The sequence below is a fragment of the Lithobates pipiens genome, unplaced genomic scaffold (genome assembly GCF_037356315.1).
Source record: "Lithobates pipiens isolate NorthernLeopardFrog02 unplaced genomic scaffold, aLitPip1_a1.2 Scaffold_30, whole genome shotgun sequence".
In the NCBI taxonomy this organism is placed as follows: Eukaryota; Metazoa; Chordata; class Amphibia; order Anura; family Ranidae; genus Lithobates; species Lithobates pipiens.
In genome coordinates this window covers 104,985,072-105,012,830 of record NW_027507791.1, presented here as the reverse complement: position 1 = coordinate 105,012,830, position 27,759 = coordinate 104,985,072, and the positions used below count along the sequence as shown (strand labels likewise).

Sequence of the window (27,759 nt, the reverse complement as noted above, 5' to 3'; positions counted from 1 at the left end):
GCCCACCAATGCAGCCCATCAGTGCCCCCTAATCAGCGCACTTCAATGAAGGAGAAAAATGACCCGTTTGCAAAATTTTATAACAAACTATTAAAACATGATTTTATTTTTTTTATTTTTTGCATTCTTTTTTTGTTTGTTTAGCAAAAAATAAAACTCCGAGCTGTAACTAAATACCACCAAAAGAAAGCTCTATTTGTGGGAAAAAAGTTATAAAAATTTAATTTGGGTACAGTGTTGTATGCCCGCGCAATTGTCATTGAAAGTGCATCAGCGCTGAAAGCTGAAAATTGGTCTGGGACTGAGGGGGGTTTAAGTGCCCAGTAAGCAAGTGGTTAAGGAATGGCCTGTTAATCAAAGGGTACATTGTTTATATACTAAAGGACCATGCAAGAAGTATTTATTGATGGTAATTAGAATTGAGGAGGTAACAAGAAGATCAAATAGTATTTTGGGTTGACCTAGGAGAACACCCCCCGCCCCAGTACTTGAGAGACATTCAAGCTGGCAATCATTCAGTCTTTTCAGGGGACAGGAGGAACTGGGTTCTCTTAAGGTGTATGAATGCTGTACAAATAGCCTGTCCCCTATTTTATATTTACTCTGTTGGATTTTGAAATCTGTTGTAGGTATCTTATGGACTTTGTCACACACCTGCTGTGGCTTTTTTTTTTTTAAAGGGACCATTTATTTAAAATGGAGTTCAACCCAGAAATGGAACTTCCGCTGATCCGGCCCCCCCCCCACCCCCCGCGGTGTCACATTTGCCACCTTTCAGGGGGAGGGGGGAGAGCAGATACCTGTCAAATCCAGACATCTGCTTCAACTTCCAGGGAAAGAGCGCCGCACATTCTGTGGTAAACTATGCCATATTCGGCCCCTCCTCCTCCCCCTACTGTTTTCTGGGAGACACACAGGTCCCAGAAGAAAGTAGGGACCATTCAGATGTGCATACGCAGTAGGAAACGGGCTGCGAAGCCTCAAGGCTTCACTTCCCGTTTCCCTTCTTGAAGATGCCGTCACCTGCACTCTGAGCCGAGGGACGGGACGGCTTTAGGTGAGGACATCACGGGGGCCCTGGTCAAGTAAGGGTCCTTATATTAAAAAGTCAGCAGCCACAGTATTTGTAGCTGTTGACGTAACTTTTTTTTTTTTTGCAGGCGGAACTCTGCTTTAAGAATATAGGAAATAAACCAAATGGAGTAGAAACACTGAAAACTCCAAGATGTGCAAAAACACAGCCAGAAGCAACTCTGATGAGATCCACGGGAGCTCCTGAGAAACAGAGACCAGGGGTGTCTTAGTATACTAGACCAACTATAAAATCTTTTGGTGAAAAGACCCTTTAAATGTTGGGGGATATTTATTATACCTTACACCCGATTATACCTTCCTGATCTTTCAAAGCAAACCTCTCTGCCAATAATAAGTCACTGGTCGCTAGATTGAACGAAATTAGATCAATGGAAAGCCTGGTGGCTTCACGTTGTAACAGAGAAGATTAATTCAGGGATACTTGGATGCTATGGATGGTGTACACTTGCTCTACTGAGTAGATTGATACAATATCCAGAGCCCTAAAATTGAATTGGTTGGGACCTGACCTCTGTTTTTCCTAGATTGTGCCTCCCGCCCCCCCCTTTCCCAACCTCACCTCTCAATATTTTAGATATAATTGATTTGACCTGGTGTGGAGATCCACATTCCCCAAGTTTTCCTTTGCTTTCCTCCCAATTCCCTTGATACTAGGGAAGGAGGACATTTCTATGTTTAAAAAATGTACGTTGTATCTGTTGAGCTGATTCAGAGATCTGCAATGTACATTGTGACAATTATTCCCTCGATTATACGTTCTGATGTGTACTGATGTTGTTTATCCCTTTCATGACTAAGCCTCTCGCTCTGACGATGGCGGCAATACCTCACATGTGTGATTTGAACAGTGTTTACATATGCGGGCGCGACTTCCGTATGCGTTTTCTTTGCTGCACAAGCTCACGGCGACGGGGGCACTTTAAAAAAATATATTAATATTATTTTGATCACTTTTATTTCTGTCACAAGGAATGTAAACATCCCTTGTGATAGTAATAGGTGGTGACAGGTACTCTTTATGGAGGGATCGGGGCTCTAAAATCCCTCCTTTACACTTCAAAGTATTCAGATCTGAATACTGAATACTGTATTTTTTTTTTAAAACTGGCATCATTGGCAGCCGAGTAAACCGTAAGTGACGCCATGACGTCGCTTCCGTGTTTACAATTAGGAGACTGGAATGAAGCTGCTTACGGCTTCATTCCAGTCTGTCCCTAGCTGCCGGAGGCATCGGATGTTCGATTGGGGTTCCCGATTGAACGGGAGCCCCGGCAAGAACGGCGGGAGGGGGCTTCCCCTCCCGCTCCTCCGGCATAACAGCCCAGCGGCTTTTAGCTGCATCAGTTGTTATGGCTGGAAAGCCAATCACCGACTCTGAAAAATGGAAAATAAAAAGGTTTTTTTTTTAAATATATTTTTGGGGGATATTTTTTTTCAAAATTGTCGCTCTTTTTTGAGTGCAAAAAATAAAACACAGCAGAGGTGATCAAATACCGCCAAAAGAAAGCTCTATTTGTGGGGAAAAAAGGAGACCGTGCAATTGTCAGTTAAAGTGATGAAGTGGCAAATCACAAAAAGTGATCTGGTCTTTGGCCAGCCAAATGCTCCGCGCTGAAGTTTTTAACTGACAATTGCTCGGCCATGCAACTCTGTACCCAAATAAAATGTATGTCATTTTTTTTTCCCCACAAACAGAGCTTTCTTTTGGTGGTATTTGATCACCTCTGCGTTTATAAAGAAAAAAAGAACGACATATAAAACCCTTTTCAATAAATAGAAAAAAAAACTAAAACAAAACTAATTTCGACATAAAATTTAAATATGTATTCCGATACAGGTTTTTGGTAAAAAAATCAAATAAAAAAAAAATCCCAATAAGCGCATATTGATTGGTTTACATGAATATAGCATTTACAAACTATGGGATATATATTTATGAAACATTGTTTCCCCTATACTAGTAATGGCCACAATCAGGACTGTGATACTGCAGCGGACAATCGGACACCGACTGACTGAGACTTTGTGGCAACCAGTGACACTAATATTGTGATCATAAGAAAAATATGCACATTCACTGTACTAATGACACTGGCTGGAAAGGAGTTAAACATCTAGGGCGATCAAGGGTTAACTGTGTGCCTAATCTGTGTTTTTGTGTACACTGAGTGCTACTTTCACTAGGGGAAAAGATCAATTCTAGTCTCTGCTTTGCAGGAACACAGGATCGATCCCCTCCCCCCCTGTCAGAACTGAGATAGGCCTTGTTTACATAGGCATATCAGTTATCTATGTATTGCCGACATTGGCAGGTGCTGGAGGACATCAAGTGGCCGACACCCGCAGATTGGCTTCTGCTATGAAGAATCACAGCAGAAGCAGTGCGCCCCCTGCAGGCAGAAATGGAGAATCAAGTATATATGTGATCCCACACACAGCTGCCACCCTGTAGAAGTAAAACTGCTATAGTGTGGTCCGCAAGTGAAGTGGTTAATATCACTTTAAGGGTGAATAAATGGTTTAATGTGTATATTGGGAAGAAGTTCACTTTAAAATTAGTCTTAAAAAGCATAACGCAACTATTACTTGAAATAAAAGAGAATATGTGTTAATGTATCTACATGACATCTACTTACCATCTGTATATTCCTCAGAGGAGAGTGAAAGAAGACTCTGCACATCGCTGTTTTCAGAGTCAGCTCCCTCCCTTCCCAGTGTCCGTCTCTGTGCTCCAGACACCCACTGGGAAGAAGTCTGATGGACGAGTACAGTCTCTGATCGCTGTGAGCTGCCAGCTGTGCATTGCGAATTATGTGCCATGGCTGGGCCAGCGGCCTGAGTATTCTGCAGAGATTGTCCTGGTATGCTGGAGTCGGGTACTTCTTGCTGTATATCCTGCTCTTCTCCTGGTCCTTCAGATAACACAATCTGCACACGAGAGCTGGCAGATGGGATACAATTTCCTGCACTGCCATAAACAGCTTCTTCATACGAAGGAAGGGCTACCTGCACCCCATCAACCATGATGGAAACTTGCTCCCCCGTCACGTGGGTTTCACGCCTGTATCAGATCATACAAAGAAAAATTAATTAAAAATCATGAAGGCTTCAAGTGTCTTTTACAGAAAACTCTACTACTGGTAAAACATGATCAAACATATAAAGTAGCTGAGTGAGACATTGTGTAATGTAAAGGAAACTTGTATTGGATGAAATAGAGGGATGAACTAGCTGACCACTTTTGAAGCTGCCAGTTGTCTCTTTGGCCTGGATCAAGCATGCCGATCAGAAAAGTCCTAGTGATGTCAGAACTCCTGATCTGCATTGTTGGAGTGCGCAACATTTTCACATCAGCGCATTCATTAAACCGGTATGCCAGTAAGTTTTTGATCATCACTGGGCGACCTGTTGCCCCTCACGAATAGAACCCTAAAATCAGTGGTGCAGAATAATTCAACAAGAGGTTTATCGTTCTCCTGGATAAAACTTCACGCATAGCACCCTATAATGTTTTATGGGGGTCATATCTGTCCCAGTGTGAAAGTAAATCACAGTTCCTGTGAAATGAATACATATCAAAGCACTAACATGCTTACTGCTCATCACCAAGGCATCAAAAAAACAGACTGTAATCTAAGGCTGAGTTCACACTGGCCTTAAAAAGGCCATTGAAATGCCTATGCACAAGATACAATAGACAGCACATAGTGCTGTTCACACTAAGCTTTAGTGTTGCGTCAAAATGTAAGCCTCACACCAAGTCATGAGAAGTTTGAAAGGCTTCAACACCTCCCATTGAAGTCTACGGTAACGCCTCGCAAAAATGCTCTGGCAGGCAGTTGCAGAGCGTTAAGATTTGTTAATTTACTGTCAGTTTCAATGCTCGTTAAACGCTTCAAAACTGCCCAAAGGGCGTTTGGGAAGCATTTTTATCTCCTCATTAATGCTTATAAAACGCCTGTCTGATGCTCATACTAACGCTCATGGACACTGGTCTGACGCCCATACTAATGCCATACAAACGATATATTGTATATGTTTGTTTGTAGTGTTTGTTGAATGTTAGAAATGTAGGCAAGTGTGAACAAGCCCAAATGGTGAAAAAAGCAGCACTTAGAATATCATATCACCACATGTGATAATTACATCCCATACATATATATCAAGTATCCATCAGATAATGTATAGATAATCAACACCATATGTAGACAATAGCGATCAAAAATTTGAAATCCTCCACCACAGTGTCTTTGCCTCCACCAAAATACGCAGAATTCAAACTTACCAGACCCAATTGCTGTCTAAAATGTAGAACAGCAAATCTTGTTCATTACTTAACAATTCTCCTTTATTCTGCATGCGTGCCCTTTGAGAACGTCATGTGTGACGAAACATGTCAGGGCGGTGCTACACATTGACGTCACTCCTGCTCACGTGACCCCGGAAGCATGGGTGAACGTTTTGTGTATTTTATTGCCGGCAAACCTTTTAGAAACTCTCTTTGTATGTTCGCTTTTGAACATTTTTATGAATTAAACTAATAGTGGTTAAGGATAACACACTATTGGGGTCCCCCTTTTTGTTTGCACCATTTCATATGGTCTGTTCCGGTACGAAAGAGCATCCAGCCTTGCTATCAGAAGGAGAGTCCCTCCACATACCAGACCACAAAGTGGTGTTACGAGAGAGGGGGATGATACGAGCCTGGAGGTTCTGATACTTTGGATTGACTTCAAAGATCCTGCAGAGGGCTCTCTCTCTAAGCGCCAACGACCTTACTAGAGATAGGAGGTCCATATTATCTGGTAAGGGTCTTTGTTATTTTTTGGTGTGCACCCCAATGAGAGGCCCTTCCCTCATTCCCCTGGTGGTTGTGGTGGAAGTCTAATCTTCAATTTACATCTTCACTTTCTTTTTTGCAATTGGAATCTGGACTCAATTTTTTTCTTAAGCAGACCTTGCACACAAAAGCCTTTTTATCTTAATGCATAGAATGCATTAGGATAAAAAGCCTTCTGTCTTTACAATCACTTTAACTTCCACATTTTGGTAAACACTTAGAGCCCCCTGTTCACATTGGTGTTGCTTTGAAATCACGCTACTTCAGCTTGATTTCAAAGCCGCACAATCAGTGCGATGTGCACTGCCGGTTTCACTACAAATCTGTAAAAAAGTAGTGCAGGTACCTTTTTCATAATCGCTGTGGCATGAGTCGCGACAATATGAACGGTTCCATTGCCAGCAACTGGGTGCGCCTTGTCATGCGATTTGAAACTGTCAAATCGCACCGTGTGAACTGCTGTGTCAGGTTTGCTTTCACACCGGATATAGGTAAATGAAAACAGACTAGCAGCCGGCTAGATGAAAGCAACCCATGCATGATCATTATTTGCAGAAACAAACTGTTTGAGAGAATTTTCAAAACAGTACTGTACATTTTAGGGCAAAACACACATTTAGGCCCTCTATCAGTATATATACATTTTGAAAATGGGGAACAATGAAAATGTTCACAATATAGGAAAGTTTGTGAAAAGCAGAACTTCTTAAGACTAGGCAGCCCTTTTATAAAACAGGGGCATGTCAAGTCCCCTCTCTATTGTGAGTCAGCTCATTTTAAGCATCCCTTTATAGAAGTACATAAGTAGTGCTAATACCCTCTGACCGTGTATGAATGTTTCACAACAATTAAAGAGGAAGTAAACGGCAATAAAAAAAAAAAAATGCAACCTGCAAGGCAAAGGCATAATGAGCTAGTATGCATAGCATACTAGCTCATTATGAATAACTTACCCGAGAACGAAGCCCCCGAAGCTGTCCTCCGTCTTCATCTTCGCCACTGCCATGTATCCCGGAGTGACTTTCGGGCCTTGCTGCTTCAGCGCTGTAATCCGCCGGAGCCGCAAGGATGTCATTTATGCGCATGCGCATGGGAGCCGACACTAGCGGCATATCGCAGTGATCTGCGGCCTGCTCAGAGCGCCATTGTCTACGGGACATGCGCCATAGACAGCAGTGCCTTTCTTTTTGTAAATTATCCCCTAAACCGTATAGGTTTAGGAGATATTTCTTGGACCTGCAGGTAAGCCTTAATCTAGGCTTACCTGTAGGTCAAAGTGGTTTGTAAAGGTTTACAACCACTTTAAACATAATTTACAAAGAAAAAAAAACCCACAATAAAAATATCAACAGCTATACCTTGCTATAAATTACATTTTTCTAAATGTTCAAACTGATGTGATACATTTTCAATATGCAGTGCTGATACCAACCCTAGAGGCCTCATAGAAGAGACCAACAAAGTGAAAGCTGTCTGACATCATTTACCTCTTACCATATACAGTATAGTTTTTCTGGTTTTACAGAAACCATTAATTAAACTTTTAATAAAGGAGCGTCTAGAAGCTCTAACTCCAGCTGAAAGCTGCCTGAGGTGAACGTAAACCTGCTGAGACAGCAATATGCTTTCTTCCATGATCAATTATGACGTTTTTGGAAATTCGATGCGATATAATATTATGATGTACAGACATTATGCAACACTCACCTGCTGTGGTGGAAGGACTTGATTTTGGGTTGCAGCAGGACAAATAAGACAATTAGGAGTAATATCAGGGCCACAGAGCTGGCTGTTGAGGCAACAATGGAAAGTGTGGGGACCCCAAGGCTGGTGTTTCTATTGGTTTCTGGGGGGGAAAAAAAAAATCTGTAAGTTACAAAGGTTTCCCACTACATTGCGTGCAAAAAAAAAAAAAAAGTTTTGTCCAAACTTTAAGTTATTATTCTTTTGTTTATACGGTTACCCAGATTTTTTTCTCTCTCACTTCCTGTCTGTAAAATGGTTGTCACCATGACAGAAAGTGAGGGGGGGGGGGGGGGGGGAACACCAAAAAAATAAAAAAATAAAAAAAACACAGCAACAAAAGACATTTTTTATTTGTGTGTGTGTGTGTGTGTGTGTGTGTTGCTGTTAGAGATTTATCTTTGAAATCGTTGTCACCAGGATAGAAAGTGAAGGAAAATCTAAAGCAAACCCAGGTAGTGAATGGAAGCAGACAGAAGTTCTAATCCTTCCCCACTAGCTGATAAAAAATGTCAATGACAGTGTACAGTTCATCAAGCAGGCAGATAGCTTCATCTTTTCCAGGGAATACCGACTGCAATGCATATCTTGAATGATCTCATCTGATGGAGAATGCCTTCCATTGATTCCCATAATACAGAGCAATCAACACTGCATTCCTGGAACCAGGTATCCCACATAGCCATAACTAAAAGCACTCACCTTGGTTCAGCCTACAACTAACTCCCATAGGTGGGTTCCAAGCACCATTCTTGCATGTTAGGAACTTGTAGTCTCCTTTCAGCATGTACCCTTCAGCACAGAAGTACTCTATGACGCTTCCAGAAGTAAACGACTTTTCACAGTGTGGCGGGTGACACATGAATCCACCATTCTCTGGTTCTGGGGGTGGTGGACACACTAAAGAGGAGACAACATAGAAAAGATATATATTATTACACACACAACTAAGCCAATATTTCTATGTTAAGCATTTCATCCTGTGCTATAAATGTACTGTAAACAGTATTGGAGAAAATATTCTTGATGCACAAAGTCGTCCATTAACTTATCCCAAGGACTGAAACATTTATGGAAAAGCAACAACTGTGCAAGAGAAACAAGGAAAATACAACTCAATATTTGCAAGCGATGCTTAAAATGGAGCATTGCTCACTGTCCGTGTTCAGCAAGTTCTGCTGCTCGGTGCTCATTTGGTTAAGGAAAGAAAGGCCAAATATTACCAAGAGTATCATTCCTAAGAAGATCTCTCCATGTAAACAGACTGTCACCAACTTAAAAATGCAGATAAAGGCACAAAAAAATCATAAAAATCACATATTTTAAATGCTTACTTATGGAGTTTTCCTTTCCTTAAATGATTTGTATTTACTAGGAAAGTACCTCTGAGTTTGTTAGAAAATGTGACTCCAGGAGAGTCAATTCCCTTAGTCCCAACTTCCTGGCACATCAAATAGAGTTTTCTCAAACATTTTCAGACACGGCAAAATTTTAAAACTATGCAAAATCTTGAGACACCCCCAGTCTAAAAAAGTAAAAAACTGAAATGTTACTTATCAACGGGGAACTTGATCCTGGGATGATGCACACACTCTTCCCATCACATGAGAGACCCCTTTTCACATCAGAGGCCCCTCTTCATGCCAGTGATGTGCCCTACCATCACATCAGAGATTCCCCAATCATCACAGACCCTGGTGCAGCAGAGATGCAGAGGGTAGGAGGTGAAGCAGGCGGGCTTTTGTCCTGAATGCTAGGGCTGGCCGCCTGCTCTGGATTAGCATTATGAGCTGGCATAGTGCAGACCATCTGCCAACACCATAGCAGCAGATGAAGCCGCATGTCCAGTCCTAGAGCTTCAATGGCTGTTATGGCGCTGGCAGATAACCAATACCATAGTAACTCATGATGCCGATCCAGGGCAAACTGAGTTACGTGCTCACGGTACCCCAAGGTAACCCAAACTTCTCCCTTGTTGATAAACACTGTCATAGCACTCTACTCCTCGTGGAGCATATCCAACTTGCCTGTGCTGGCCCAGCTCATCTACTCTTCTTCCTTACCTTCCTACATAACCTTTTATGTAGTTGCTGGAGAAAAGCAAAGGGGAATATTATAATGAGAGTCACTTGAGTAACAGCTCTGAGTCTGCTGGGGCTGATGATATCACATCCAAGAAGGCAGCACCTCATGGTATTGGAAAGTCTACACAAAGAAAGCTTTTACAGGTAAATAACATGCCTGAAATGTTATATGCACATTTCCTCCAAGAAGATTTCTATTGAAATCGAAAGTCAAATGACAGTCTTAAACTGTGTGAAATATTTGATAGTGTTAAAAAGGTTCCACAAACCTACAGGATATCCTGTACTATAATAGGTACTTATTAAAATATGCACTTCCCTTTTAAAACCCGTTGTCCTAGCACACTGAAAGGGGTTGTATTACTGTAAAGCAAAAACCTGTTTCAGACTGCCTCCTTACATAGCAAATGGATTAGTACTGGGATATGTATGTAGAATTTAATGTCGGCCCTCACGGCACTATCCGCCATCTTTAAAGAATTACGTTTAATCTTTGTATCTTTGTTGAATTAGCCAAAGACAATAGATGTATTCCATGTTGATGGATTTTCATTGACAGGCACCTCCCATTAATGCATTTTGCTTCAACTGGAGCTTTAAAAATAAATAAATAAAATTTTTTAATTTTTTTTGATAGATAATAGCGATTCACCTTATTTGTCCTTGTAACCACTCTCACCAGAATAGAAAATGATGCCTCTGGTGAAACCTGTCCAAGAAGGGGGTTTTCCCCAATTGTGGAGAGATTTACTCCTACTCTGAAAGAGAAATATCCCCAGTGGGAGAAAGCAAAAAAACGCCTAGGCAAATTGGAGCAGAAGTTCTCCTCCCACCCCGCAGTCTTCTAGGACACATCATAGGTCCCAGAAGACTGCGGGGCCATTCACAAAGTGCAGCGTGGCTTGCGCATGCACAGTGGGCACTTGGCTGTGAAGCCACACAGTTGGGTTCCCACAGTCCAGATACTGATGTCGGGGACAGAACACTGGTGGAAAAAATGGCTTGGGTGAGCACATCGTTGGATCATGGGACAGGAGTGTCTGTTTATTACAAGTTACAGTTTTTGTAGCTGCTGACTTCTAATAAACAGCAATTTGACTGGAGTTCATCTTTAAGATATCTGTAAATATAATTATCTTGTAAATGGGTTGTAAATCTTCAGGCCTCTTAGTTAGTCATTTCTCTTTTACGTCATAAGACTATAAAAAGGCTGGGGTGTTGGCATTTTTTTTTTGTCCTGACATACACTTTAGGTCCCTTCATACAGGCAGACTGATCGGGTCCACCTGTCAGTTATTCAGGCGAACCCAGTCAGGCCATCCACTGCCCTCTATTGAGCGGCGGATGTAAACAGACATGTGTCCATTTATAGCGGATCGAATGTTGGCAGGTGTAAACAGACAGATTGGGGGGGGGGTCCATTTCACATCCGTCTGTCGGATTGGGTCGAATAATGGTCCATTTACATCTGAACCTCCATGGAGGAAATCGGGCTGTGTCCGTCTCTACTCTGGATAAGCAGAGCGAACACAGACCTGTCATCCGCCTGCTCAGTGAACAGATCCCGCTGAGCAGACTGAGTCCACCCATGTGAAAGAGCCCTTAACCATCCCCTACTCTATCAAAAACAAAAAAAATATTTTGGGTTTAGATATACAATACTTGAATAATAAAACACAGCCAACTAGAATAACGCTACCACAGTAGCCTCAACCGAGGTCACCAGTATTCAGTGCAAGTAATGCTACAGAAGGCTGTAGTAGCCAGCAGACGAGCCACAGCTGTGGTCGGATCCATGCTGTAGGGCAGTGGTCATCAACCCTGTCCTCATGACCCACTAACAGGTCAGGTTTGCAAGATAACTGAAATACATCACAGGCGATATCATTTGCTGCTGAGTGCTTGCAGTATTCTAGTCTGCATCTCCCCAAGGTAATACATAAAACCTGGCCTGTTAGTGGGCCCTGAGGACAAGGTTGATGACCACGGCTGTAAGACAGTCCTAGACTGGGGACATGTAACATTAGACTGGGTTCTAAACTTTCCACACTCTCCTCAAAAAGGTTTTATTTGCGTCATCTCCCATCGGAGAGATTTCCTATTACCAATTCCTTCTGTGACATCCTCTCACAATTAGTTCAGCCGAATCCTGGGCTTGCTGTACAGAAACCTCTTTAAGGGCCTGTCTAAACTGGTCCTTTAGGGGTTGACAGATGCCTATTGCAGTGACTGCAGGCTGAGTAACCGCACCTGCTTAAAAAAAAAAAAAAAAAAATAAGGATTTTAACACGAATTCTAACCTTTTAGCTGTTGGATCCTTAACCAGTTGCCGACCGCCGCACGCCGATGTACGTCGGTACAATGGCACGGGCAGGCATAAGGACATACATGTACGTCCCTTGCCTCCCGCGGGTCGGGGGCCCGATCGGGCCCCCGCCCGGTGCCTGCGGCGGTCGGTATTCGTACGGGAGCGATCCCGGACGAGGGGACGGCCATTCATTCATGGCCACCCCCTCGCGATCGCTCCCGACGAATAGAAATCCCCGGTGACATCACTTCCTCTCCTGTAATGTAAACACAGGAGAGGAAGTGATGTATTCTCTCCTCCGTGTCGGTATTTTTCGTTCCGACACGGAGGAGAGCGGATCAGTAAGTTGCACCAACACTCTACACACACAGTAGAACATGCCAGGCACACTCACACCCCCCCTTTACCCCCCGATCACCCCCCCAATTACCCCTGCCCCCCAGTCACAGTGACACCAATGTCATTTTTTTTTTTTTTTTTTTTTTTTTTTGCATTGGTGTCATTTGTGACTGTAATAACTGTTAGGGCAGTTAGAGTTAGCCCCCTTTAGTTCTAATGTACCCCCCTAACCCCCCCAATAAAGGTTTAACCCCGTGATCACCCCCCGTCGCCAGTGTCACTAAGGCTGGGTTCACATTGCAGCGGTTTATGAGAACGAATGTGATTCGCACCGCACTGCAGTGCAAATCACATCCGATCTCTGTGCGATTCGAGTTCAGCCATTCGCCGCACCCGCCGCACCCGCCACACCCGCCGCAAATTCGCACGGGACCCTTTTTTTGGCCCGCAGCAGAATCGGATCGCATGGGTGTTCACACCATGCGATCCGAGTTTGCAGATCGCACTGCGATATGCGAACTGATCTGGGGGTGTCAGTAACATTTCACTGACACTCCCAGCAGTTCGCATAGGGCAGTGTGAACTGCCGCCGGGAGGCATGCGATGCGGGAACCCGCCGCGCATTCGTGGCGTTTCCGCATCGCTCCAGTGTGAACCCAGCCTAATAAGCGATCATTTTTCTGATCGCCGTATTAGTGTCACAGGTGACGCTAGTTAGGCAGGTAGGTATTTAGGTTCGCCGCAGCTTTTTATAGCGCCAGGGACCCCCATATACTACCGCATAAAGCCCCCTGATTGCCCCCTAGTTAACCCTTTCACCTGTGATCACCATATAACTGTTACAGGTGACGCTGGTTGGTTAGTTATTTTTTTATAGTTTCAGGGCACCCGCCATTTATTACCTAATAAAGGTTTAACCCCCTGATCACCCGGCGGGTGTCATTTGTGACTAATAACTGTTAGGGCAGTTAGGGTTAGCCCCCTTTAGTTCTAAGGTACCCCCCTAACCCCCCCAATAAAGGTTTAACCCCGTGATCACCCCCCGTCGCCAGTGTCACTAAGGCTGGGTTCACATTGCAGCGGTTTGAGAACGGATGTGATTCGCACCGCACTGCAGTGCAAATCACATCCGATCTCTGTGCGATTCGAGTTCAGCCATTCGCCGCACCCGCCGCAAATTCGCACGGGACCCTTTTTTTGGCCCGCAGCAGAATCGGATCGCATGGGTGTTCACACCATGCGATCCGAGTTTGCAGATCGCACTGCGATATGCGAACTGATCTGGGGGTGTCAGTAACATTTCACTGACACTCCCAGCAGTTCGCATAGGGCAGTGTGAACTGCCGCCGGGAGGCATGCGATGCGGGAACCCGCCGCGCATTCGTGGCGTTCCCGCATCGCTCCAGTGTGAACCCAGCCTAATAAGCGATCGTTTTTCTGATCGCTGTATTAGTGTCACAGGTGACGCTAGTTAGGCAGGTAGGTATTTAGGTTCGCCGCAGCTTTTTATAGCGCCAGGGACCCCCATATACTACCGCATAAAGCCCCCTGATTGCCCCCTAGTTAACCCTTTCACCAGTGATCACCATATAACTGTTACAGGTGACGCTGATTGGTTAGTTATTTTTTTTATAGTTTCAGGGCACCCGCCATTTATTACCTAGTCTCACTAGTGTACCCCTAAATTTAGGGGTGTCTACTTTCCAAAATGGGGTCATTTGGGGGGGGTTTGTGCCATCTTGGCATTTTATGGCCTTCAAAACTGTAACGCCCTTAGAAAGCCTGAAGGCGGTGCTTGGTTTTCGGGGCCCCGTACGCGGCTAGGCTCCCAAAAAGTCCCACATATGTGGTATCCCCGTACTCAGGAGAAGCAGCAGAATTTATTTTGGGGTGTCATTTCACATATGCCCATGGCATGCGTGAGCAATATATCATTTAGTGACAACTTTGTGAAAAAAAAAAAAAAAAAAAAAAAGTTTGTAATTTTCCCGCAACTTGTGGCAAAATATAAAATATTCCATGGACTCAACATGCCTCTCAGCAAATAGCTTGGGGTGTCTACTTTCTAAAATGGGGTCATTTGTGGGGGTTTTGTGCCATCTTGGCATTTTATGGCCTTCAAAACTGTAATAGGTAGTGAGAAGTGAACTCAAAAATTTACGCCCTTAGAAAGCCTGAAGGCGGTGCTTGGTTTTCGGGGCCCCGTACGCGGCTAGGCTCCCAAAAAGTCCCACATATGTGGTATCCCCGTACTCAGGAGAAGCAGCAGAATTTATTTTGGGGTGTCATTTCACATATGCCCATGGCATGTGTGAGCAATATATCATTTAGTGACAACTTTGTGAAAAAAAAAAAAAAAAAAAAAAGTTTGTAATTTTCCCGCAACTTGTGGCAAAATATAAAATATTCCATGAACTCAACATGCCTCTCAGCAAATAGCTTGGGGTGTCTACTTTCTAAAATGGGGTCATTTGTGGGGGTTTTGTGCCATCTTGGCATTTTATGGCCTTCAAAACTGTAATAGGTAGTGAGAAGTGAACTCAAAAATGTACGCCCTTAGAAAGCCTGAAGGCGGTGCTTGGTTTTCGGGGCCCCGTACGCGGCTAGGCTCCCAAAAAGTCCCACATATGTGGTATCCCCGTACTCAGGAGAAGCAGCAGAATTTATTTTGGGGTGTCATTTCACATACGCCCATAGCATGTGTGAGCAATATATCATTTAGTGACAACTTTGTGTAAAAAAAAAAAAAAAATTTTTTTTTTGTCATTATTCAATCGCTTGAGGCAAAAAAATAAAATATTCAATGGGCTCAACATGCCTCTTATCAATTTCCTTAGGGGGTCTACTTTCCAAAATGGGGTCATTTGGGGGGGTTTTGTACTGCCCTGCCATTTTAGCACCTCAAGAAATGAGATAGGCAGTCGTAAACTAAAAGCTGCGTAAATTCCAGAAAACGTACCTTAGTTTGTAGATGTGACAACTTTTGCGCAAACCAATAAATATACAATTATTGACTTTTTTTTTACCAAAGACATGTGGCTGAATACATTTTGGCCTAAATGTATGACTAAAATTGAGTTTATTGGATTTTTCTAATAACAAAAAGTAGAAAATATCATTTTTTTTCAAAATGTGCGGTCTTTTTACGTTTATATCGCAAAAAATAAAAATCGCAGAGGCAATCAAATACCATCAAAAGAAAGCTCTATTTGTGGGAAGAAAAGGACGCAAATTTTGTTTGGGTACAACATTGCATGACCGCGCAATTACCAGTTAAAGCAGCGCAGTGCCAAAGTGTAAAAAGACCTCTGGTCATTTACCAGCAAAATGGTCCGGTCTGAAAGTGGTTAAAGAGGAAGTAAACCCTGATGGGTTTACTTCCTCTTTTTTTCCCTGCAAAGGTAAAGCATAATGGACTACTATGCATCGCATAGTAGCTCATTATGTGTCACTTACCTGACACAGGAGCCAGCGAAGTCGCCGCTAATCCCTGTAGTCCGCCGCATCCATCTTGCTGGTGGCGTCTCGCAGCTCCGACCAATGACAGCGGCGAAGCCGCGATGACGTCACTCCCGCGCATGCGCACGGGAGTCGCGTCTCGCAGCTCCGCCGCTGACGTCACTCCCGCACATGTGCACGGGAGTCGTCAAATTAGGCAAATCCATTCTTGGACTTGCCGCATTTAGTGCGCCTGCGTGCCGCTGTCTACGGCGCATGCAGCGGTGCCCATTTTCGGGCAAATATCTCCTAAACCATATAGGTTTAGGAGATATTGCTTGGACCTACAGGTAAGCCTTAATCTAGGCTTACCTGTAGGTCAAAGTGGTTTGAAGGGGTTTACTTCCTCTTTAAGCATTTGTGCATTGTCTACTGGGAAAGTTAGATTCGCGCTAAAAATCGCAGCATCAACTGCTGGTACATTCAATTTTCTGCTGAATTTCTCCTCCATGGGATAGAGAACTGTGAATCTCTTTGGAGGGAGAAAATGCTTATCCAGGTGATCCCATTCAGCATAAATAAGCTGCTCTAGTAATGCATGGACAGGAAATGCATGAAAAGGCCCCCCCTCCCGCCACCCTCCGGTGCTTCTACCGACTCACCGCTTCCTTCGGTGAGTCGGACACAGGATCCGCCGGCCCCCGGATGGTGATCATAGAGATTTCTATGATCGTTCGGAGGCTGGGCGCGATGTTATGACGTCACGCTCGGCCTCTGCATTCAAATAACGGCGCCACCTCGGCTGGGAAGCCGTGATCATTTTTTTTTTTTTTTTTTTTTTTTTTTTTTAGGCTTCCCAGCCTAGAGGTGAGATGTGGGGTCTTATTGACCCCATATCTCACTGTAAATAGGTCCGATCATGCCATATTCCTATTACAAGGGATGTTTAAATTCCTTGTAATAGGAATAAAAGTAATCAAATTTATTTTTTATTTTTTTTAAAGTGTCAAACGGAAAAAAAAAAAATAATTTTAAAGCGCCCCTGTCCCTGTGAGCTTGAACACAGAAGCGAACACATACGTAAGTCCCGCCCACATATGAAAACAGTGTTCAAACCACATATGTGAGGTATCGCCGCGAACGTTAGAGAGCAATAATTCTAGCTCTAGACCTCCTCTAACTCAAAACATGTAACCAGTAAAAAAAATTTAAGCGGATTTTTAAATACCAAAATTTGGCGCAATTCCACGAGCGTATGCAATTTTGAAGCGTGACATGTGGGCTATTTACTCGGCGTATCTTCATCTTTCACATTATGCAAAAAAAAAATTGGGCTAACCAAATACTGTGTGAGATAAAAAGTTGCAACAACCGCCATTGTATTCTCTAGGGTCTTTGCTAAAATTATATATTATATTATATTATATATATATATATATATATATATATATATATATATTTATTATGTTTGGGGGTTCTATGTCCTTTTCCATCATGAATTTTACATGTAGGAGAGAAATGTCAGAATTGGCCTGGGTGCGAAGTGGTTAAAAAAAAAATAGAAAAAAAAAAGAGGAGATCAGGAAATATCTATTACTGTTTACCACCAAATAAAAGTCCAATTTGTCCTGAAATAAAAAAAGAAAAGAAAAAAAAAAAGAAAATGTATAATTCACTTGGATACACAAAGTTCTTGCGATAATATGTACAGTTTTACTAACCCATGTCAAAATTTCAAAATTGTGTTCAGATGGATTTGTTTTACACTCTGTCAAATAGGGGTTATATTGTACGGAAGAAGCAGACATGGTTTACTGATGAGAGGCAACATTTTTTCACAGTTGCGACTGCAAAACCTCTTCAAAGATTTCCATCTGTGAGTAGGCCAAGCAGATGAAGTGTAACAAAACACAAGCTATGAGCAAGTTGAGGCAGAGAGATTGCAAGAAATCTTTATGTCTCATACAACAGATGCTCTGTTCCCTCAGGACCCCATATTTAGAGTAACTGTCCACGTGGCTGGAACAGCTGAGAACACACACTGATCTCTACACTGCACAGAGCCGCAGCTTTTCAGCAGCGACATTTATGTGGTTCCAGCAGCTGAGGCAGAACATCAATAACTTCAGGAAACCACACACACACACGAACAGTACTCATATACAACTGACGCAGAGAGAAAGGAAGTTGGAGGAGGGGGGGGGGGGGGGACTTTTTATAGTCCTCAAAATGCTAACAATACTGCAATCAGATATAAAAGCATTGAGCAATTAAAAAGTGCATTTCCAACAAGTCTTCTCACTTTCTAGGAGAACGTGCATGTTCTTGTGCCGCATTCTCTTGAGCAAGAGGTAGCACAACTAGGATACAGATTTTTTTTGACACTAAATTATATTCTTAAAAGGATAAAAAAAAAAAAGGAGAGAGATATCGATCTAATAATATATATTTATATTTTCTAATATATCTAGCCCTACAGCTGTTGAGAAACTACAAGTCCCATCATGCCTTTGCCTGTGGGAGTCATGCTTGTAACGGTCAGCCTTGCAATGCCTCATGGGACTTGTAGTTCTGCAACAGCTGGAAGGCCCCCAGTTTGCCACCTGTGTTCTAAGGCATGTATAATAGTGGGACCATTTCTTAATTGTAGACTTTCAGTAGCTTTAATTCCCCGTTAACCATGATGCGCCAACCAAAGATAAAAAAAAAAATGCAACTAACAAACAGCATGTCCTAATGACCGCACAGACTGATCGTTCAGCATTTTGTAAGGTTTTTCTGGCAGTCGTATATCAGGAACACTAGAGCTCTTATGCATTTCACAGTACATGCAGTACTTCTTCCATAATCTCCAGCAGTATGGGAAAGAAGTTGGATCTGCACCCGTAGGCTGGCGCAGGCTAATAGGCTGACTGACCCGGAGTGGTTTTCATATATCATATGCACCAAATCTGTAGCCCACAAAATCAAAACTACATTATAGCACATACTAGGATTTGCTATGATTTTTTTCCAATTAATATGTGGGTGTATTGGTAAAATGGAATATTACTAATTCTACATGTGACATCGGGTTTCTTGAACTGTATAGCCAGTGGCAGAGAGGGACATTTATTTATATGAAAAAGACTAAAAGGAGAAGTTCACTTAGGGCACTTTTCGCACCAACAGCGCCGCGCGCCCCCCCCCCCTCCGGTGTCAAAGCGCCGCTAACTAGCGACACTTTACTGGCTTTACTGTTTTTGTGCGGCTTTTCGGGCGCTAGCAGGGCACTTAACGGCTAGCGGCCAAATAAAGGGTTAAAAGCACCCACAAAGCTCCACTGCCGTGGCACTTTGGAAGCACTTCGGCGGCACTGCCCATTGATTTCAATGGGCAGGGGTGCTTAAAGCCCTGCAAAGAAGCTGCTTGCAGGACTCGGACATCCTGCCAGTGCAGCGCCCCAGTGTGAAAGCCCTCGGGCAGATGAGACTTTTTTCAGACGCTTTGAAAAACTCCTCCGGTGTGAAAAGGGTCTTGATGGCATTTTACCGTTGTTTTAGCTGAGCTTTTCAGCTGCTAACAGGGCACGTCTAACCACCACTAACTGCTGAAAAGGGGTTCAAAGCCTTGCTGCTAAAGCGCTTTGCGGGCGCTTCGGCAGCACTGCCCATTGATTTCAACGGCAGGAGCTTTTTATTTTTAGCCCTTTTGCGCCTGAAAAATGCCTCAGTGTAAAAGTAGCCTTATTGTAAAATGTTATGTTAGACCCAGATTTAGGGTGCAACATGTTGGAGTAGGTTTGGAGCAGATTACTTCCCCCCCCTCCTTCCCCCATCACACCCACCCCCTGTGACAGCAGGTGGGGGATCCTCTCCCCGCACCCACAGTCGCGTTTTAGAAAACAGCCCTGCTGTGTGGGGCTCCACCCATGCGGCTGCATCATTTATTCACAGGAATCTGTGAATGAACACACTACAAGTCCCATCTTCCAATGCCGTAGCCTTGTAGCTCTCAATGAACTGCGATGGCACTGATGAGCGTCCTCGTGGTTCATCAATTTTTTTCCTGCTCTTCAGTAACTGTCTGCTTGTATGGGAGGTATGGGCAGACAGATGTATTGAGTATCTGCAGGATCATGACATTGCATCTATGATCTACTCATCAAAAAGGTGCAATGCTTTGCAGGCTGCAGTGTAAAAAAAAAAAAAAAAATGATTTTGCAGGTAAAAAGGTGCATTTATTTTTTTTTTTTACAAAAGGTGAATTTAGCCTTTATGATCGAAGTTGTTTTTATTTATTGGTGAGCCGCTGTGTCTTATTATTAGAATCTGTCTCCAGGAAAAGAGAACATATGCTCAGCTAATGGATACACATTTACGTCATGTAACAGCACACGGAGCTTCACACGCCACTGCCAAAAAATCATGTCATTAGCTGGACAGTAACCAAGAAGCTCTACCTCACACTGTGACAGATTGGTGTGTGGGTGTCTGTTACATACAGTTCAGAATAGGGGTGATCTATGCTGGGATAGCAATATAAGCCTACTGGGTGCAAAGTATCAAAAGGTTCCAAACACCGTTATATCAGGAAAGAATGCTGCACAAGCAAACGAAAAATCCACACAACGGATTACATTTTTTTTGCTGTAATGCATAGAAAAAAGGTAAATAAGTATGATGACAAGTAGTTCCAGGCGAACCAAACCCACCGGCCTACAAATCAGATGAATGCTGGGGACACCTGAAATTTGTATTGTTCACATTGCAGCTTAAAATAAATCTATTGTGTGGATTTGCCAGTTGGCTGTGCAGAATCCTTTCCTTGGAGAAGAAATAAAAAATAAAGAGAAGGTAAAATTATATATATTAACATACATAATGACTATGGAAATGTAAACATATTTTGATTAAAATAGCATTGACTAATGGTGACCAATCAGCTTTCATACTTGCAACTTCATTTTCAAAAGCCAATTTCTCCTTTTCTGTGCTCTCTAGAAAGTCACTTTCCTGTGTTTTATATCATCAAAGATGATTTTCCTGGCAGGTATCTCTTTTTTTTTCTTCCCATGAGCAAAAAGAACAAGTTATACAACTCTCCCAAACAAACAAGAAACTACAACGTACAAAATGTATCCATATAAGTGTTTCCATACAGTAGCACAGCAGCCAATCCTATATTTTATTTATTCTTGGTAATGTAAATTTACACAGCGTTTTACACATACATATTGCACATTCATATCAGTCCCTGCCCTTGAGGAGCTTACAATCCAGGGTCCCCAATTCACATTAATACACATTAGAGGTGCGCATCTTCACTGATCTCACAATTCTATAACGATTATCTGGTCAACGATTCGATAACGTGATGCATCACGATTACTGACGATGGTTTCCATCAAAAAAAATTCAAACATTTAGAAGAAGAAATCCATTTTTTAAATTTTATCCGCTAAAAAAAAAAAGAAAGAAAGAAAAGAAGACACCCCCTGCATATAGCAGGACGAGGACAGTATATGAGGGAGGGGTAGGAATTGAAGGATGGAAGAATCCATGAATAAGAAAGGAAGGATGGAAGAGTCTGGGGATGGAGGAATCCATGGATAGAGAATGGAAGGTCAGAGGAGTCTGAAAAAAGGAACTGAAGGACGGAAGAGTCTGGTGATGGAGGAATCCATGGTTAGGAACAGAAGTATGGAGTTCAAAGATAAAAATGGTGGTAGTGAGGGGGGACTGAAGTAAGGAAGAATCAAAGGGAGGATGTTAAGATGGTCATCACAGAGTCCTGCAGGAGAGGAACATCAGAGGTAGAGGATCCCTTGTGTGGTGTACACGGTAGGGTTTGGGTGGTGACGGTCTCCTCCTGGAGTCGAGGGTTAGGGATGTCATTGCGCTTGCTGTATAAACATATTTTATTAAAGTGGAATTCCACCCAAATGTGAAAATTCCGCTTTAGGTGCCCTGACCCCCTTACATGCATGTCCTTTTTTTTTTCTGGGGGGGGGGGGGGGGGGGTGATCTGATTACCTAGTTTTGACAGGTACCCAGCTTTTTTAAAAATTGTGGGCTTTCGAGACACATTTAGTGGGCCTGAAAGTACTTTCCCCCTTAGAGCCGGTTCACACAGCGGGCGATGCGAGGCGACACGACTCGCCTCGCTCTCGCAAGTCGCCCCTGTTCTGTACAATGGAACCGTTCTGAGAGGAGCGACTCGAGTCGCTCCGACTCAGAAAAAAGGTTCCTGTACTACTTTTGGGCGACCTCGGGGCGACTTGCATTGACTTCTATACAGAAGTCATCTGCAAGTTGCCGCTGAGGTCGCGGCAGGACGCGGCAAGGCAAGTCGGAGTCACCTCGCCTCGCCTGCAGTGTGAACCGGCCCTTAAAGTGGTGGGTCTCTAGTTACTTTCACACTTCACTGTCAGAGGAGGAAGGGCCATCTAAATGTCTAATTTCCCAGTGCAGAGGTTACCACATAGATACACTACAATGGAGGTTACCACACATATACACTATACTACCAAACATATTGGGACGCCTGCCTTTACACGCACATGAACTTTAATGGCATCCCAGTCTTAGTCTGTAGGGTTCAATATTGAGTTGGCCCACCTTTTACTGCATGTAAAGGCAGGCATCCATATACTTTTGGTAATATAGTGTATATATCTGGTAACCTCCGCAGTGGGAAATGGGCACTTTCGATGGCATTTCCTTGAACGGACACTCCTCTGACGTGGAAGTACCCAGAGACCCACCACTTAAGAATGAAAGTACTTTCAGGTCCACTGTGTCTCTTGAAAGCACATGATGCGGGAGTATGTATCTATAAAATAAAGCAATTGAGATAGATATATATATATATATATATATATATATATACACTTTCAAGTATTAACAAAAATGCATAAATATCCTAAAAAAAAAAAAAAAAAAAAACTGTTGGTAAGAAAAATAAATGCATAAAAAAAAAAAATGTATTTAATAGCAACACCATTAAATTGATCATAATGTGCCTGTTATTTTAAATATAACAGTCCAGCAAATGTCCCAAAAAATAAAGCATCCACTAGAATTCTCCACTGATATTGCTTCTCAGTGCATCAAAAAGTGTACGATATACGCAGTGTAGATACTTCACCCCTAGGCACTCACCAGAAGGTTAATAGTCATTAGCCTAGCAAAACACTCCAGCCTCAAGGGGCATCCAAACAACGCTTTTCAGAGTAGATGGCATGCAGCCAGAGAAGTGCCCAGGAGATTGTGGAACAGGTTGCCCATCCTTTCCCCTCACTAGGGGGCTCAAACACAGCAAATCTCACAGCTCTCCCACCAAAGTACCTTACAAATTTTCAACTGCAGGAACATACAGCACTAATGCAAAGATTTTATTGAGACATGCTGTAAGATCGCAATTTAGGTCTTTTACTGTGAGACTCTGAAAAAGTTACTACTGGACTAAACACAATCCAAAGTGGTCACTACCATCTACAATGTATTGCAGGCAGCCAGACCTCAGCCATTCAGTACCTCTCAAAAAAACAACAGGTCGCATACATTTCCAATCTGTCCCAAGAGAACAGTAAGGATAGCGACTGACCAACAGGGACCCTACAGCCACACGATAAACCAGTGGTTTCCAAACTGCGACCCGGGGCCAGATGTGGCCCTTTGCTTGCCTTTATCTGGTCCTTGGGGCACTGTTCCTCTCACTGACACCAACAATGGGGTACTATTCCTCTCAATGACAACAACCAGACACTATATCTCTCACTGATACCAATAAGGGGCACAATTCCTCCTACTGAGACCATCAATGGAGCAGCATTCTTTCCACTGACACCAATGATGGCGTTATTTACTCCCACTGACATTTTCTTGTTGAATAATTTTATTTTATAGATTATACGAAAATCTGACAACAGACCGCTGTATGCAGAAAATTTACTAGCCTGCCATCCAACATTTATTGGTGGAAAGTTGGACAACAACTGTCTGAAGGAGCATACTAACGGTCGGATTTTAGGCAGTCTGTCATCACACAATTCCCTCCCGAAAATCCAATCGTGTGTACGAGGCTTAAGTCTACTTTTAAACTTCCCTAAGCATTAGATGGAGCAGTGCTGGGGCGCAATGGATGTCTGCAATTTTAAGTGTCGGACTTGGAGCCTTTCAAAGAATAAGGGCATCATAAATGCATGGATTGAAAATAGGTCTGCCGGATGCAAGAGATTCATTTTAATTCATTTTGAACGGGTGGCTTTAAATGATTAAAAAGTGTATGTATCAACATTTTCAGTTTTGGATAGTATGGAGAAGAATTAGAGTAGAAGTCCACCAAAACACTAAAATCCCTGCATCTACAGACATCAAAGATCTAACACCAACTTATCTAGCCCTGTAAAAAATCATTATACATACCTTTTTTGATCCAACCGAATCCCACGTTGAGCTGTCAGCCGTGGCTTCACTGTGGAGGCGGGTGAGTAGATAATCTCTCCACTTGTTTATATGAAAGAATCGCTTACTCTCAGCGAAAGAGATCGTAAAGGGGTGGGGGGTGAATCGAGATCGCGTTTTTTTAACGATTAATCGCACAGCTCTACCTGATTGCATACAAATTTAAACTCTTCAGATTTACCAAAACCATTTAATATGAGGTCAGACTTTAAGAGTTCCAATTTTTATGCAACCAGGCCGGCCCTTGCACTACATGGTTTTGGTAAATCTGAAGACAAAAATCTTCAGAAAATCGTATAGTGTGTATGGGGGGGCTTAAGTCTCACTGTCAAATTAATAGTTTTGATTCAATCCGAACCATTAATTGGGCAGGCTGAATGTACAAGTTGATCGACCAAGCAACTTGGGTACAACCAGCCCCCCAAATAATCGCAAGCAGCTGCTATAGCCGCTAGCGATAATCACTGTCTTCACTGTCTCCCCCTGGAAGAAGACAATTGCTCATCAGGAGGGATTCCCCTGTCACACTGTGTTGGTGGGCAAAACATGCAAATTTCATTCCTGCAACTCTTGGTTGCAGGAAAGAAATTTGCACAGTCTATGCCCTGCCGACAAAAAAATATTTCTGAAATCTAGAGAGCTGGTTCCTATAACATGTTATACAATTCCAGTAAAGCAGGCAAAATGATTTGCCTGTTGTAGGCAGGGGTTCTACTTTTTCTAAAAACTGTTATGAGAAGCATCAGGTAAATAAATGTGCTTTGGTTGACGAACATGGGAAATTGTGGCTAGCATATGCAAGATCACAAGACAGAAAAAATAACTGACAGAAACCACAGGGAGACCTACAGATAACAGTGGGAGGAATAACACCGCAGACGTAGCCGTCATATAGGTCAAATAAGGGTAAAAGCGGAACTTGATGCAAAAAATAAAAAACCTACAAAAAACAGGCAGATTCTTTATCACTGCAGAGGCACACAGTGTCTCCTTATCAATCACATAAATTTACTTGCAATAAAATAAACTGGCCGTTTGCAATCCTCTGCATGTACAGCGCCGTTTACATTTCTCCAACAGTGCTAGTGTGCCAGGATGAATGACTCCCGTGCATCTGCGGAAGTGACACCATCCTGCACAACCCAATCAAAATGGCAAAACCAGCACCCAGAAGAAGTTAGGGAGAAGATGCCAGTACAGGACCTTGTGAGTGTCAGACTGTTGGAGCATAGGTAAGTATTCTTGCCTTTAGTTTCACATTAAGTTTGCCTGTTGTGATAAAATCTGTGGGCTGCTGATGCTAACCTCTTTTATGAACGTTACTTGCCTAGCAGCATTTGTGAAACAAACACCCAAAGAAACAAACCGCATATGAAAGTCAAAAAGAAAAAAAGTGAGCATTTCTCATCTTTGTACTTGTTTGGGGTCATTGATTCAAAGTATGGAAGGCAAAGTACGAGGAGTCACGTTATTGGAATTTCCAGAAGAAAAGGTCTGTAATAGCAACCCACATGATTCACCTTGCTGCTTTCACCAAAAAATGGCAAGACCCTCTTCAGCCTAGTAGACATAATGAGAAAAATCGGAAGAATAATAGTCTCCCCCCCCCCCCCCTTTCTTTGCATGCTAGTCTCTATATCAAAAATGAAGAGGTTCCTCAACTTATGAAAATTCTCGTAGAACAGAATAAAACTTCGGAAGTGATGTAATGTGTTGTATATGTATTGCATTTTCAAACGAAAACTGTACTGATTAAAAACGCAAATCGTAGGATCTGGTATTGTATGAGAAATTTTGGGCTTGCCCTTCAGATAATTTCAAATGAACTGTTGTGATCGGCCCTCAAAAGCTGTGTACTAAATCAGATTATTGTACCATCACTCCCAAAGGGGTATTTTTCCTACAATTTTATGATCACGTGTACTAGGTTTTAGCTGGAACCAGTTAGTTATCTGGTGAATGTTCAGGATCACAATTCAATTCATCAGGATTTAGCTTTCTCTACAAAGAGGAAAAAAAAACACCCCCCAAAGAGAAGAAAACAGCCCCAACAGCAGAGTGCTTTGCCAATGCGCAGTAAGGAAACGTTTGTGAAGCCGAAAGGCTTCACTGCCGGGTCCCCTTACCATGATTGGGGGTGACTGCACACAAAGATTGGCTGGGGTGCTGACATCGTGGGCTCCCTGGAAAGGTAAGTGTTCATATATTAAAAGTCAGCAGCTGCAATATTTGTAGCTGACAACTTAATTTGTTTACATCACCACGACGCAGCCATTCAAGCAGCCACATCCCAGGAACCCAGCAGGAAGACCGGGTGAAGATAGAAGCCTCTGCAGCGGTGACAGAGGGTTGCTGGAGGGGTTTGATTCAAGGAAAGTCCTTCATAATTTTGCTAGTATGCAATGCATACTAGCACATCGTGCAGAGAGTTTTTCTTTTTCCCCTCAACATTTTCTACCGCTATAAAATTCTCATCCCAGCACTTGCAGCTTACACATTTCAGTGTTGCTGGTTTCTGCTCTCAGTGCTGCTTCCAGTGTTCATAGGGAAAAAGGAGCTTCCAGCAGACAGTGCAGTGTCCAGCCAGTCTGTTTACTCAGAGAAGGGAGAGAGGAGGAGCGGGGTTGTGCCTTGCCACCTTAGGCTATGGGGCTGTTTCTATTGAAGCACACATTGTTGAAAGACATTAGTCCTTGCATGCAAGGGTGGCTCCATAAGACACTGCAAGAGACAGGAGTCACCCTAAAACAGGAAACCTGGAGGTATTGGTCATGGCTTCAGCAGCCTAAACTGAAAGACAGGCAAGGATTATAAGAAAGAAAATTGTATCTACCGTAAGCGTCTAAAATCAGCTGCAGAGTCAGTTTCCTTGTACGGTACTGATCTACTTAAATATGTATTTGAATATCCAAAATAAAATATCCACATTGTACTTATTCATTACAGCAGCGAAGGCATAGGCTGAGCTCCCACCAAAAGTAAAGTATATGCAGATATTGCTCATTTACATAAACCCAGAGACATGATGGCTGGAATTTCCCAGTGAGGAAACCACAGTGCATTTCTGGTTTGTACTGCATGCTTCTCAAACAGTTTGCTTACTCAGGCCTCTCTTGGGGACATAGGGGGTAGTGCCTCCCATATCACTTAGTACAAGATAAAATCTGAAGCAAAATAAAAAAAAAATATATCTGCTGCAGTGCAAAGACAAATGGCGTGAAGGAATGCTTGTGAAATTTCTGAAAGCCCTAGAACACCATTTCAGAGCAGTAAATTCACTTGTTTTAGACAGGCTTTGTCGGGTCACATGTTTAAATCAATATGTTCCCATTTGACATCTGCCCAAACGTGGTTCTCTGTCATAATAATAAGCTGTCCAGGCTGGCCTCACCATTTGGCCTGGTGATGAAGGTTGATAACTGTGTACTGTACACAGGAGGGGGTGTGAGCAGATTAACTCACTAG

The 27,759-nt window shown here is 42.9% G+C and overlaps 1 protein-coding gene across 2 annotated transcripts in view; it reads right to left on the bottom strand.

The window, feature by feature from the left end:
- SUSD6 (sushi domain containing 6) overlaps positions 1 to 27,759 on the bottom strand; it is a 67,521-nt gene that overhangs the window by 4,884 nt on the left and 34,878 nt on the right. For both annotated transcript variants that reach the window (XM_077464730.1, XM_077464731.1), the window contains exons 3-5: positions 8,381 to 8,578; positions 7,643 to 7,781; positions 3,732 to 4,156 (exon numbers count right to left, since the gene is read on the bottom strand). In XM_077464730.1, coding sequence (XP_077320856.1) covers positions 3,732 to 4,156; positions 7,643 to 7,781; positions 8,381 to 8,578 — 762 coding nt within the window. The remainder of the gene's footprint in view (positions 1 to 3,731; positions 4,157 to 7,642; positions 7,782 to 8,380; positions 8,579 to 27,759) is intronic.